Raw genomic sequence first — 14,264 nt, 5'->3', positions numbered from 1 at the left:
GGTGAGTGAAGGCCAAGTCAGATAGTTGTGAAATACTCATGTAGAAAGAACAATGAACAAAGAAAAGCAGTAGCACGCATGCAGGCTTGGGGGAAGGGAGCAGTAACATCACTTGGTGTAGTGACACATCAGGCAAACGTACTGACCGCATGGAGATGGAAGTGCTCACGTAGTAATGTTACTTTATGATGTTAGGGAGACGTAATTAACCGTAATCAGCCAGTAAGTTTGCCTGATGTGTCACTACACCAAGTGATGTTACTGCTCCCTTCCCCCAAGACATACTTGCTCTCGAGGCAGTACAAAGAAGGTTCACTCGGTTAATCCCGGGGATGAGGGGGTGGACATATGAGGAGAGGTTGAGTAGATTGGGACTCTACTCATTGGAGTTCAGAAGAATGAGAGGCGATCTTATTGAAACATATAAGATTGTGAAGGGTCTTGATCGGGTGGATGCAGTAAGGATGTTCCCAAAGATGGGTGAAACTAGAACTAGGGGGCATAATCTTAGAATAAGGGGCTGCTCTTTCAAAACTGAGATGAGGAGAAACTTCTTCACTCAGAGGGTGGTAGGTCTGTGGAATTTGCTGCCCCAGGAAGCTGTGGAAGCTACATCATTAGATAAATTTAAAACAGAAATAGACAGTTTCCTAGAAGTAAAGGGAATTAGGGGTTATGGGGAGCGGGCAGGAAATTGGACATGAAGCTGAGTTCGGATCGGTCAATGCCCTGTGGGTGGCGGAGAGGGCCCAGGGGCTATGTGGCCGGGTCCTGCTCCGACTTCTTGTGTTCTTTAGATTTGTGGTTGGGATCAGATCAGCCATGATCTTATTGAATGGCGGAGCAGGCTCGAGGGGCCGATTGGCCTACTCCTGCTCCAATTTCTTATGTTCTTAAAAAGATACAGTGCACCAAAGCTCTTTCTGGACTTTTACCTAGTCTTGTTTGCACTAGCAGGAGCAGTCAAGATGACGTGCTTACAGGACCCAATGAGTCCGTCGTTCGTGACAATTTTTCAGTACGAATCTCGTGGACACTGCATGTAATGGGTTATATCAATATTTTGATCAATAAAAGTTTTTAAATCAGACATCTCAGTATTTCCAGGTCCTCAAACATGTATTTAGAGAAGGGTTCATGACAATATCTTACAAATCCAACATGCAATGTCAATAATATAATAGAAATATTGATTTTCACGTTAAACCTGATAAGTGCAGGTTACTGCTGTGTTAAGTGTTAACTTTGCTCAGTGGTAGCAATTTCATCCAAGTCAGAAGGCTCCGGATTTAAATCTCACTCCAAGATGAGCACATAAGCTAGGCTGACATTTCAGTGCAGTACCGATGGAGTGCTGCTTTGTTGGAGGGGCTGTCTTTCGGATGAGACTTTAAACCGAAGTCCCATTGATCAGGTGGACGTAAAAGATCCAACAACATTTTTCAAAAAAGAGCGGGAGGTTTTCCCAATGTCCTGGCCAACATTCCTCCCACAACCAACACTAACAAAACAGGTTAACTGGCAATCTGCTGTTTCTGGGACCTTGCTGTGATGCCTGCTGTGTTTGCCTACATGGCAGCTGTGACTTTTTTTTATTCGTTCATGGGATGTGGGCGTTGCTGGCGAGGCCGGCATTTATTGCCCATCCCTAATTGCCCTGGAGAAGGTGGTGGTGAGCCGCCTTCTTGAACCACTGCAGTCTGTGTGGTGACGGTTCTCCCACAGTGCTGTTAGGAAGGGAGTTCCAGGATTTTGACCCAGCGACGATGAAGGAATGGCGATATATTTCCAAGTCGGGATGGTGTGTGACTTGGAGGGGAACGTGCAGGTGTTGTTCCCATGTGCCTGCTGCTCTTGTCCTTCTAGGTGGTAGAGGTCGCAGATTTGGGAGGTGCTGTCGAAGAAGCCTTGGCGAGTTGCTGCAGTGCATCCTGTGGATGGTACACACTGCAGCCACAGTGCGCCGGTGGTGAAGGGAGTGAATGTTTAGGGTGGTGGATGGGGTGCCAATCAAGCGGGCTGCTTTGTCCTGGATGGTGTCGAGCTTTTTGAGTGTTGTTGGAGCTGCACTCATCCAAGCAAGTGGAGAGTATTCCATCACACTCCTGACTTGTGCCTTGTAGATGATGGAAAGGCTTTGGGAAGTCAGGAGGTGAGTCACTCGCCGCAGAATACCCAGCCTCTGACCTGCTCTCGTAGCCACAGTATTTATATGGCTGGTCCAGTTAAGTTTCTCGTCAATGGTGACCCCCAGGATGTTGATGGTGGGGGATTCGGTGATGGTAATGCCGTTGAATGTCAAGGGGAGGTGGTTAGACTGTCTCTTGTTGGAGATGGTCATTGTCTGGCACTTATCTGGCGCGAATGTTACTTGCCACTTATCAGCCCAAGCCTGGATGTTGTCCAGGTCTTGCTGCATGCGGGCTCGGACTGCTTCATTATTTGAGGGGTTGCAAATGGAACTGAACACTGTGCAATCATCAGCGAACATCCCCATTTCTGACCTTATGATGGAGGGAAGGTCATTGATGAAGCAGCTGAAGATGGTTGGGCCTAGGACACTGCCTTGAGGAACTCCTGCAGCAATGTCCTGGGGCCGAGATGATTGGCCTCCAACAACCACTACCATCTTCCTTTGCGCTAGGTATAACTCCAGCCACTGGAGAGTTTTACCCCTGATTCCCATTGACTTCAATTTTACTGGGGCTCCTTGGTGCCACACTCGGTCAAATGCTGCCTTGATGTCAAGGGCAGTCACTCTCACCTCACCTCTGGAATTCAGCTCTTTTGTCCATGTTTGGACCAAGGCTGTAATGAGGTCTGGAGCCGAGTGGTCCTGGCGGAACCCAAACTGAGCATCGGTGAGCAGGTTATTGGTGAGTAAGTGCCGCTTGATAGCACTGTCGACGACATCTTCCATCACTTTGCTGATGATTGAGAGTAGACTGATGGGGCGGTAATTGGCCGGATTGGATTTGTCCTGCTTTTTGTGGACAGGACATACCTGGGCAATTTTCCACATTGTCGGGTAGATGCCAGTGTTGTAGCTGTACTGGAACAGCTTGGTTAGAGGCGCAGCCAGTTCTGGAGCACAAGTCTTCAGCACTACAGCTGGGATGTTGTCGGGGCCCATAGCCTTTGCTGTATCCAGTGCACTCAGCCGTTTCTTGATATCACGTGGAGTGAATTGAATTGGCTGAAGACTGACTTCTGTGATGGTGGGGATATCAGGAGGAGGCCGAGATGGATCATCCACTCGGCACTTCTGGCTGAAGATGGTTGCAAACGCTTCAGCCTTGTCTTTTGCACTTACGTGCTGGACTCCGCCATCATTGAGGATGGGGATGTTTGCAGAGCCTCCTCCTCCCGTTAGTTGTTTAATTGTCCACCACCATTCACGACTGGATGTGGCAGGACTGCAGAGCTTTGATCTGATCCGTTGGTTGAGGAATCGCTTAGCTCTGTCTGTAGCATGTTGCTTCCGCTGTTTAGCATGCATGTAGTCCTGAGTTGTAGCTTCACCAGGTTGGCACCTCATTTTTAGGTACGCCTGGTGCTGCTCCCGGCATGCTCTTCTACACTCCTCATTGAACCAGGGTTGATCCCCTGGCTTGTTGGTAACGGTAGAGTGAGGAATGTGCCGGGCCATGAGACTACAGTTGGTTGTGAAGCACTTTCTTTCTAGGTCTAAAAAAATCTGTTACATATGGATCAGGAGAAAATACAGTGACTGATTTTTCTCCTCCCTAAATTGGGAGGATTGAGATCAATGGGAGCACCTTGACTGTTGTCCTAGCTGCTGTCAGCAAAGGCCAGGGATCCACATGCTCTGGTCAGCAGTGGCTCAGTGCCACACTCTTGCACTCTCACCGACAAGGAAGCAAAACATGTTCTCTAATTACTCCAGAACTAATTCCTTAGTTCTAAGCTTACTTCTGTTTCCGAACTTCTGGGTTTCCTCAAGATACAAAGCATAGGCTTCCGGATTTGCTGTTCTCCGACTGATGGGCTGTTCGGAGAGACACAGCAGAGTCAGGATAACCCAACTATCCATCTTGATTCCAGTTCTAGCCAGAGAATCTCCTGCAATGGCTTCTCGTCCTGCTCCGTCAGCTCTGGATCCCCCAAGGATCTATCCGTGGCCCCCTCCTATTTCTCATTTACCTGCTGTCCCTCGGCGACATCATCCGAAAACACGCAAGATTCCACATGTACGCTGACATCACCCAGCTCTACCTCCCCACCACCTCCCTCGACCCCTCCATATGTCTATGATTTGTCATGCTGCTTGTCCGACATCCTGTATTGGATGAACAGAAATTTCCTCCAATTAATTATTGGGAAGACCGAAGCCACTGTCTTTGATCCATGCCACAAACTCTGTTTCCCAGCCACTGAATCCATCCCTCTCCCCGGCCACTATCTGAGGCTGAACCAGACTGTTCACAACCTCGGCGTCCTATTTGGCCGTAAGCTGAGTTTCCGAACCCATATCCTCTCCATCCTTGTTTTCAAATCCCTCCATGGCCTCGCCCCTCCCTATCTCTGTAACCTCCTCCAGCCCTACAACCCCCCAAAATCTCTGCGCTCCTCCAATTCTGGCCTCTTGCACATCCCCGATTTTAATCGCTCCACCAATGGCAGCAGTGCCTTCAGCTGCCTCGGCCCTAAGCTCTGGAATTCCCTCCCTAAACCTCTCCGCCTCTCTCTACTCCTTTAAGATGCTCCTTAAAACCTACCTCTTTGACCAAGCTTTTAGTCACCTGTCCTAATATCTCCTCATGTGGATCAGTGGCAAATTTTGTTTCATAATCGCTCCTGTGAAGCGCCTTGGGGCTTTTTATTACATTAAAGGCGCTATATAAATGCAAGTTGTTGTTGATTAGAGGGAGGACGATGTTTCCACTAATACCACAACGGATACCAGGAACTCAAAAATCATGGGCATGAACCCACTCCATGCCAACAAATGCCATGTTATTCATTAAAATGCGGACCGCACGACGTACCAGATCGATACTGCAGATTTAGCGGTCTACCGTACAATCGGATCCCGTTTAGTAAGGTGATAGCATAAGGCACGGACTCCGTGTGCTTGAAGCAGATGAATCCGTAGGTCTTCTGCCTGCCATCCTTGTCTTTAGCTATGTGCACTTTGGTCAATGGTCCAGCCTGTAATCATGCAAAAGTACCAGTCATAACAATTAGTCCCAGTCTTTCATCATAGCCTTAGAATCATAGAAAAGTTACATCACAGAAGGAGGCCATTCGGCCTGTCGAGTCCATGCCAGCTCTCTGCAAGAACAATCCAGCTGGTCCCACTCCCTTGCTCTTTCCCCGTAGCCCAGCAAATTTTTTCCCTTCAAGTATTTATCCAGTTCCCTTTTGAAGGCCATGATTGAATCTGCCTCCACCACCCTTTCAGGCAGTGCATTCCAGATCCTCACCACTCGCTCGTAAAGAAGTTTTTCCTCATGTCACCTTTGGTTCTTTTGCCAATCACCTTAAATCTATGTCCTCTGGTTCTCGACCCTTCTGCCAACAGGATCAGTTTCTCTCTATCTCCTCTGTCTACACCCTTCATAATTTTGAATACCTCTATCAAATCTCCTCTCAACCTTCTTTGCCCAAGTGAGAACAACCCCAGCTTCTCCAGTCTATCCACTTAATTGAAGTCCCTCGTCCCTGGAACCATTCTAGTAAATCTTATCTGCACCGTCTCTAAGGCCTTCACATCCTTAGAAGAATCATAGAAAATTTACGGCACAGAAGGAGGCCATTCGACCCATCGTGTCCAGCCTAATCCCACTTTCCAGCACTTGATCCGTAGCCTTGTAGGTCACGGCAATTCAGGTACTTTTAAAAATGAGTTGAGGGTTTCTGCCTCTACCACCCTCTCAGGCAGTGAGTTCCAGACCCCACAACCCTCAGTGAAAAAATATTTCCTCAGCTCCCCTCTAATCCTTCTACCAATCACTTTAAATCTATGCCCCCTGGTCACTGACCTCTCTGCTAAGGGAAATAGGTCCTTCCTATCCACTCTATCTAGGCCCCTCATAATTTTATACACCTCAATTAAATCTCCCCTCAGCCTCCTCTGTTCCAATGAAAACAAGCCCAGCCTATCCAATCTTTCCTCATAGCTAAAATTCTCCAGTCCTGGCAACATCGTCGTAAATCTCCTCTGCACCCTCTCTAGTGCAATCACATCTTTCCTGCAATGTGGTGTCCAGAACTGTACGCAGTACTGTAGCTGTGGCCCAACTAGTGTTTTATACAGTTCTAGATTAATCTCCCTGCTCTTATATTATATGCCTCGGCTAATAAAGGAAAGTATCCCGTATGCTTTCTTAATTACCTTATCTACCCATCCTGCTACTTACAGGGATCTGTGGACATGCAAGGGGCTTACGGTACTGAGCCCTGCAGAACCCCACTGGAAACAGCCTTCCAGTCACAAAAATACCCGTTGACCATTACCCTTTGCTTCCTGCCACTGAGCCAATTTTGGATCCAGTCCTGGCAACATCCTCGTAAATCTCCTCTGCACCCTCTCTAGTGCAATTACATCCTTCCTGTGTGGTGACCAGAACTCTACACAATACTCAAGCTGTGGCCTAACCAATGTTTTATACAGTTCCAGCATAACCTCCCTGCTCTTATATTCTATGCCTTGGCTAATAAAGGAAAGTATTCCATATGCATTCTTAACCACCATGTCCTGCTACCTTCAGGGATCTGTGGACATGCACTCCAAGGTCCCTCACTTCCTCTACACTTTTCAGTATCCTCCCATTTATTGTGTATTCGCTTGCCTTGTTTGCCCTCCCCAAATGCATTACCTCACATTTCTCTGGATTGAATTCCATTTGCCACTTTTCTGCCCACCTGACCAGTCCATTGATATCTTCCTGCAGTCTACAACTTTCCTCCTCATTATCAATCACACGGCCAATTTTTGTATCATCTGCAAACTCCTCAATCATGCCCCCTACATTTAAGTCCAAATCATTTATATCACAAAAAGCAAGGGACCTAGTACCGAGCCCTGCGGAACCCCACTGGAAACAGCCTCCCAGTCACAAAAACACCCGTCGACCATTACCCTTTGCTTCCTGCCACGGAGCTAATTTTGGATCCAACTTGCCACTTTCCCTTGGATCCCATGGGCTTGTGCTTTTTTGACCAGTCTGTCATGTGGGACCAGGTCAAAAGCCTTGTTACAACCCATGTAGATTACATCGAGTCCACTACCCTCATCGACCCTCCTTGTTACCTCCTCAATAAATTCAATCAAGTTAGTCAGACACTACCTTCCCGTAACAAATCCATGCTGACTGTCCTTGATTACTCTGTGCTTTTCTAAGTGATGGTTTATCCTGTCCCTCAGAATTGATTCCAATAATTTGGCCATCACCGAGGTTAGACTAACTGGCCTGTAATTACTCGGTCTATCCCTCGCTCCCTTTTTAAACAATGATACAATTCTTCCTAAAGTGCAGTGTCCAGAATTGGACACAATACTCCAGTCGTGGCTGAACCAGTTCATAGAATCATAGAAAATTTACGGCACAGGAGGAGGCCATTCGGCCCATCGTGTCCGTGCCAGCCGAAAATGAGCCACCCAGCCAAATCCCATTTTCCAGCACTCGGTCGGTAGCCCTGTAGGTTACGGCACTTCAGGTGCACATCCAGGTACTTTTTAAATGAGTTGAGGGTTTCTGCCTCTACCACCCTCTCAGTCAGTGAGTTCCAGACCCTCATCACCCTCTGGGTGAAAAAAAAGTGTTTTGTAAAAGTTCATCATAACTTCCATACTTTTGTACTCTATGCCTCTATTTATGAAGCCCAGGATCCCGTATGCTTTTTTAACCACTTTCTCAACCTGTCCTGCCACCTTCAGCAATTTGTGCACATATACCCCCAGGTCTCTCTGTTCCTGCACCCCCTTTAGAATTGTAGCATTTAGTTTATATTGCCTCTCCTCATTCTTCCTACCAAAATGTATCACTTTGTGTTTTTCTGCGTTAAATTTCATCTGCCACGTGTCCGCCCATTCCACCAGCCTGTCTATATCCTCCTCACTGTTCACTACACTTCCAAGTTTTGTGTCATCTACAAATTTTGAAATTGTTCCCTGTACACCCAAGTCATATCAAGAAAAGCAGTGGTCCCAGCACCGACCCCTGGGGAACACCACTGTACACCTCCCTCCAGTCCGAAAAACAACCGTTCACCACTGCTTTCTGTTTCCTGTCACTTAGCCTATTTTATATCCATGCTGCCACTGCCCCCTTTATTCGATGGGATTCAATTTTGCTGACAATTCTTCTTCTTCAAGTATATATCCAGTTCCCTTTTCAAAGTCATGACAGCTGTACAGCTTCCCAGGCACAAACCCCCCTTCATCTCAAGTTTGGAACAATCCACAATTGTATTAGCATAGATGGTAGAACGAGAAACCTTTATGGGTTTCAAGGAGGAACTAGACAGGTTCTAGTCAACAAGTGGGATTCAGGGTTATTAGAGATGGACCAAGCGAACACTGGATAGGTGGGATAGATGGGCCAAAGATCTTCTCCTGCCTGAAACTGTTACCACTGTGTTACTATGGGCAGATTTCTCAGGGGTGGGGATTTTTCTGGGGGGGGTGCCCAGGGATGTGGATTTTCTTTTTGGCGGTGGGCGTGCGGTTTCTCACAGGCTTGGGATTTTTCAGTGGGGCAGAGGGTTTCTCAGGGGCTGGCGGTGGGTCTGTGTGGTTATTATGGGGGCAGGTTTCTCAGATGGTAGGTATTTTTCAGGGGAAGTTCTGGGTATTTTATGTAGCCTTCCCCAGACTGTGTCCTGCTGGTGGCATCGCTCACCATGTTTAGTTCTCTAATACCGGTGGGAAGACCTCTTCACTTTTAGCCGTGGCTCAGTGGGTAGCACTCTCGCCTCTGAGTCAGGAGATCGTGGGTTCAAGTCCCCACTCTGGAGACTTGAGCACAAAAATCTAGACTGACACTCAGTGCAGTACTGAGGGAGTGCTGCACTGTCAGAGGTGCCGTATTTCAGATGAGACATTAAACCAGGTGGATGTAAAAGATCCCACAGCCACTATTCGAAGGACAGCTGGGGAGTTCTCCCTGGTGTCCTGGGCCAATATTTATTCCTCAACCGACATCACTAAAATAGATTATCTGGTCATTATCACATTGCTGTTTGTGGGATCTTGCTGTGCGCAAATTAGCTGCTGCATTTCCTACATTACATCAGTGACCACACTTCAAAAGTACTTCATTGGCTGTGAAGCACTTTGGGACATCCTGAGGTTGTGAAAGGTGCTATATAAATGCAGGTTCTTCCTCCACAAATAGTCTCTGCTGATGGGAGTTTATGCTTTCTAGTCCACCCCAGACAGCGCACTCTGCTGGGGGCATGGGGAAGACCTCAGCCTTGCTAGATTTCCCCAAATAGTAGTGCTAGCTCGCAGGCCAAGTTCTGACATCATTCAAATTGCTGCCAGAGTTTAGCCCACGTTGCACGTGTGGAGGAGAAACGCCAACGCGGGACTGGTCGGATTCAACAGCCTGGTTTGTGTTGTAATTTCTACAAAGTTCTGTGTCGCCCAGGTCTAATGAGGAGGTACATAGAATATACAGCACAGAAACAGGCCATTCGGCCCAACTGGTCTATGCCGGCCTTTACGCTCCACGAGCCTCCTCCCTTCCAACTTCATCTCACCCTATCAGCATATCCTTCTATTCCTTTCTCCCTCATGTACTTATCCAGCTTCCCCTTAAATTAGAGTTCCGAACCATTCCACTTTTGGTGGGAGTTTCCCAGAATTGGGGATTCCTCCCTCAAGCGCTGCCTCTAGCAGTCTGGGAGATCAGCTCTTTAAACATCCCCCTGCAGCTCTCCACGCCCCCCCCAACCCCGCTCCATGACATCACCCGACAACCACCGCAGAGAGCTGTGACCAGCTGGTGCGCTGGGAACAGTTGTGGGGAGGGGGAAGGTGGGAGGGACTCAGCAATAGGGGGTTTTGTCAATTGCAGGGGGGGGGGGTAAAGAAGAGAGGGGGTCTAGGGAATTGGCTCTCCTCACCTGAGCATTTAATATCCAGCGCAATTGAGGTAAGAGAAGCTCGCGGCAGGAGGGTTTTGCATTCATCGAGTACCTCTTCTAATTCTTATTATTATGGACTATTTAGAATTTCCCAGACTTTCAAATTATAGTTTTGGTGCATTTATAATCCAATCATTACCGTTTTCTATTGTATTTCTAAGGACCAACTCAAGAGAAGCTTTGAAGTAACTCACCTCTCCCTTCCATTGGTGTGAAGATAGGGATTGAAGAATAGGGGGTGGGTGTGGGGAGATGGAGACTGATATCATGGCTGATCTGTGACCTAACTCCATATACCCTCCTTAGTCCCATATCCCTGCCGTGGCCCCATATCCCTAAATACCTTTGATAGATTTTTGTTAACCAATCTCAGATTTAAAATTAACAATTGAGCTAGCATCAACTGCCGTTTGAAGAAGAGAGTTCCAAACTTCTCCCATCCTTTGTGTGTAGAAATGTTTCCTAACTTCACTCCTGAAAGTCCTGGCTCTAATTTTTAGTCTATGTCCCCTAGTCCTAGACTCCCCAACCAGCAGAAATAGTTTCTCTCCATCTACCCTCAGTTCCCCTTAATATCTTGAAAATTTTGAACAAATCACCCCTTAACCTTCTAAATTCCACGGAATATAACCCTAGTTTAATCTCGCCTCGTAATTTAACCCTTGGAGTCCAGGTATTATTCCAGTAAATCTACGATGCATTCCCTCCAAGGCCAGTATATCCTTCCTAAGGTGCGGTGCCCAGAACTGCTCACAGTACTCCAGGTGCGGTCTAACCAGGGTTTTGTATAGCTGCAGCATAACTTCTGCTCCCTTGTACTCTAGTCCTCTAGATATAAAGGCCAGCATTCCATTAGCCTTTTTGATTATTTTCTGTACCTGTCCATGACATTTTAATGATCTATGTACATGGACTCCTAAGTCTCTTTGGACCTTGACTGTTTCAAGCTTTTCATCATTTATGAAGTACCCTGTTCTATCCTTTTTAGGTCCAAAGTGGATGACCTCACACTTGCCTACATTGAAATCCATTTGTCACAGTTTTGCCCATTCACTTAATCTATTAATATCTCTCTCTAATTTTATGCTTCCATCGACGCTGCTTACAATGCTGCCTATCTTTGCGTCCTTGGCAAATTTGGATATGTGGCTCTCTATCCCGTCATCTAAGTCATTAATAAATACAGTGCATAGTTGAGGCCACTGTTGGCCAGGGGCTGCAGAAGCTACTGAGTTTATTCCCAGCTGCTGACACACAGGCAAAAGCAACTTTTGAACTGAAGTAACCTGAGTTCAGTCGCTGGCCTGAGCTGGCTGGAACCGGTTTGAATTAGCTAAGTTTCGTGAAAGACAAGGGAGATGTGATAAGACACAAATCCTTATTTAGAAAAGGAGTAATGAGGTAATGCTACCTAAGTCCTTGGGACAGAGCCAATGAGGAGAAGATACGGACTAGGTGAGCAAGCCTAAACCAACGGGAGAGAGACAGCACAGCTTGAAGAGATAAGATTCTGAATAAGCATGAAGAATCTTGGGCGTGCAGCCAGCGAAGACTCCGGAGACCAACCATCGCGGAAGTGGAAGACCCTACGTCAGGGACGTAGAGACGACATCGAAAGAGAGAGAACGGAACGCCTGGCCAGCGTCAGCTCTCCTTTTCGGGTATTAGCCTTTATATTCTGTGACCACTCGGAGTGTCAGAGAAACCTAGTGGGTGTGCGTTTAGATCCTAGTTTGGGTATAAAACTGTATAACCTGATTCAAACTGCATGACTAAATCTAACCAGACATATAAGCTATATGTATATGATCTAACGACGTGAATAAAGTGAATTGAGATTTAAGAGAGAATTGACTCTTCTCCTCTTTGTACAAAGCCAATAACCGTAACCGGTGACCTCCGGTCAACACCACAACACAGATCCCTGTGGGACACCATTAGTTACATCCTGCCAATTTGAGTACCTGCCCATTATCCCTACTCTCTGTCTCCTGCCGCTCAGCCAATTTCCTAACCACGTCAGTAATTTGCACTCAATTCAATGAGCTTCAACTTTACCTAACGGTCTCTTATGTGGGACTTTATCGAATGCCTTCTGGAAGTCTATATAAACAACATCCATAGACATTCCCCTGTCCACTACTTTAGTTACCTCTTCAAAAAATTCAATCAGGTTCATCATGCCCGTTCCAAATCCATGCTGACTCTCTCTGATCAGCTGAAAATGTTCATGGTGTTCAGTTGCTCTATCCTAAATTATAGACTCCAGTAATTTCCCGACAACAGAGGTTAGGCTATCTGGTCGACAATTCCCTGGTTTTCCTCTCCTACCTTTCTTAAATAGCAGAGTGACATGCACAATTTTCCAATCCGAATGAATGGTTCCTGAATCAAGAGAACTTTGGAAGATTATAGTTAGGGCTTCTGCAATGTGCTCACCAACTTCCTTTAAAACCCTGCAATGGAAACCATCTGGTCCTGGGGATTTGTCACTTTAGTGCCATTATTTTCTTTATTACAGTTAATTTGCTTATGTTAGTTATGGTGAGTCCCTGTCCCTGATTCAATATTAGTTCCATTGGGTATTGTCTGGGTGGGTTTTTCTCGGTGAGTGGGTCTTGGGTGGGTTAATGTGGGGAATAGTTTCAGAGAGGGGTATTTCTCGGGGATGGGGTGATTGGAGTTCAGGTGATATTTCTGGAGGGGGTATTTTTTGGTGGGGGGTGCATTTTCAGAGAGTGGGGTTGGGGGGGTTTCTGGGGGAGTATTCTTGGAGGGGGTGGGTGCATTGACTGGGTCTTGGGGGGGGGGGAGGGGATTATTTTTAAATTGGGCTATTTAAGGGGGGGTATTTTGGGGGGGGGGCTATTTTAAGGGGGTATTTTGGGGGGGGCTATTTTTAGGGGGTATTTTGGGGGGGGGGGCTATTTTAAGGGGGTATTTGGGGGGGGGCTATTTTAAGGGGGTATTTGGGGGGGGCTATTTTAAGGGGGTATTTTGGGGGGGGGCTATTTTAAGGGGGTATTTGGGGGGGTATTTTAAGGGGGTATTTTTGAGGGGTATTTGGGGGGGGTGTTTTTGGGGGGTATTTGGGGGTATTTTGCGGGAGGGCGGAATTCCCGGGGTTGCTGATTCTTCCTCCAGCCGCTCTCCTTTATTTCAGGGACTTTTATTACCTGCAGGAAGAGCTCGAACAGGATCTCCTCCCGGGCGCCGCTGTCCAGGTTCCCCACAAATATCGTCCTGTCCGCCTCCTCCCGTTTATTCATCATGCCGGCCCCGAGCCCACTGAGCCAGCCGGCCCCGGGCGCGGGATTGCGATGCCCTGACCGGCCGAGCAGGCCCCACCTCCCGCACTCCGGGTTACGATCAATCCCCGGCCTTAGGCCGCGCCGCCGGCCCCTCGCTGTCTGCCGCAAATCCCGAATTTACGACTGTCGGCCCCGGAACGTGAATGGCGCCAGGAGTCGGCAGGGGGCGGTGTGTCCGGAGGACTCTGTCCCACCCCGGGTTAGCGGCAGAGGCCCTCCATGCCGGCAGGGGGCGGTGTGTCCGGAGGACTCTGTCCCACCCCGGGTTAGCGGCAGAGGCCCTCCATGCCGGCAGGGGGCGGTGTGTCCGGAGGACTCTCTCCCACCCCGGGTTAGCGGCAGAGGCCCTCCATGCCGGCAGGGGGCGGTGTGTCCGGAGGACTCTCTCCCACCCCGGGTTAGCGGCAGAGGCCCTCCATGCCGGCAGGGGGCGGTGTGTCCGGAGGACTCTCTCCCACCCCGGGTTAGCGGCAGAGGCCCTCCATGCCGGCAGGGGGCGGTGTGTCCGGAGGACTCTGTCCCACCCCGGGTTAGCGGCAGAGGCCCTCCATGCCGGCAGGGGGCGCTGTGCCTGGAGGAGTTGTCCTGCTGCCCATTCGGCCCTGTGCCCCACACATTAACCCACCCTGTTAGTTGATGAAGGATTTTCTGAATGTTTCCATCATCTTCTGTGTTTTTTCTGATTTCCTGTAATTTATAGGTTTTTTTCGAGCCAATTAGTTTCTGCCAACAGCACGATTCAGGTAGGACATGTGCTGCCTCACCTGGGGCACGATTCAGGTAGGACATGTGTTGCCTCACCTGGGGCACGATTCAGGTAGGACATGTGTTGCCTCA

At 48.2% G+C, this 14,264-nt stretch overlaps 1 protein-coding gene across 1 annotated transcript in view; it reads right to left on the bottom strand.

Annotated features, from left to right (window-relative positions):
• The window catches only part of LOC137327520 (splicing regulator RBM11-like), a 32,941-nt gene extending 19,371 nt beyond the window's left edge, over window positions 1-13,570 (bottom strand). The window contains exons 1-2 of the mRNA XM_067993423.1: window positions 13,293-13,570; window positions 5,010-5,172 (exon numbers count right to left, since the gene is read on the bottom strand). Coding sequence (XP_067849524.1) covers window positions 5,010-5,172; window positions 13,293-13,388 — 259 coding nt within the window. The 5' untranslated portion in view covers window positions 13,389-13,570. The remainder of the gene's footprint in view (window positions 1-5,009; window positions 5,173-13,292) is intronic.
• Window positions 13,571-14,264: the final 694 nt, after the last annotated feature.

Source organism: Heptranchias perlo, chromosome 11 (assembly GCF_035084215.1).
Source record: "Heptranchias perlo isolate sHepPer1 chromosome 11, sHepPer1.hap1, whole genome shotgun sequence".
Classification (NCBI taxonomy): Eukaryota; Metazoa; Chordata; class Chondrichthyes; order Hexanchiformes; family Hexanchidae; genus Heptranchias; species Heptranchias perlo.
The sequence above is the reverse complement of the archived record's forward strand: the minus strand, read 5'-3'. Positions and strand labels throughout refer to the sequence as shown.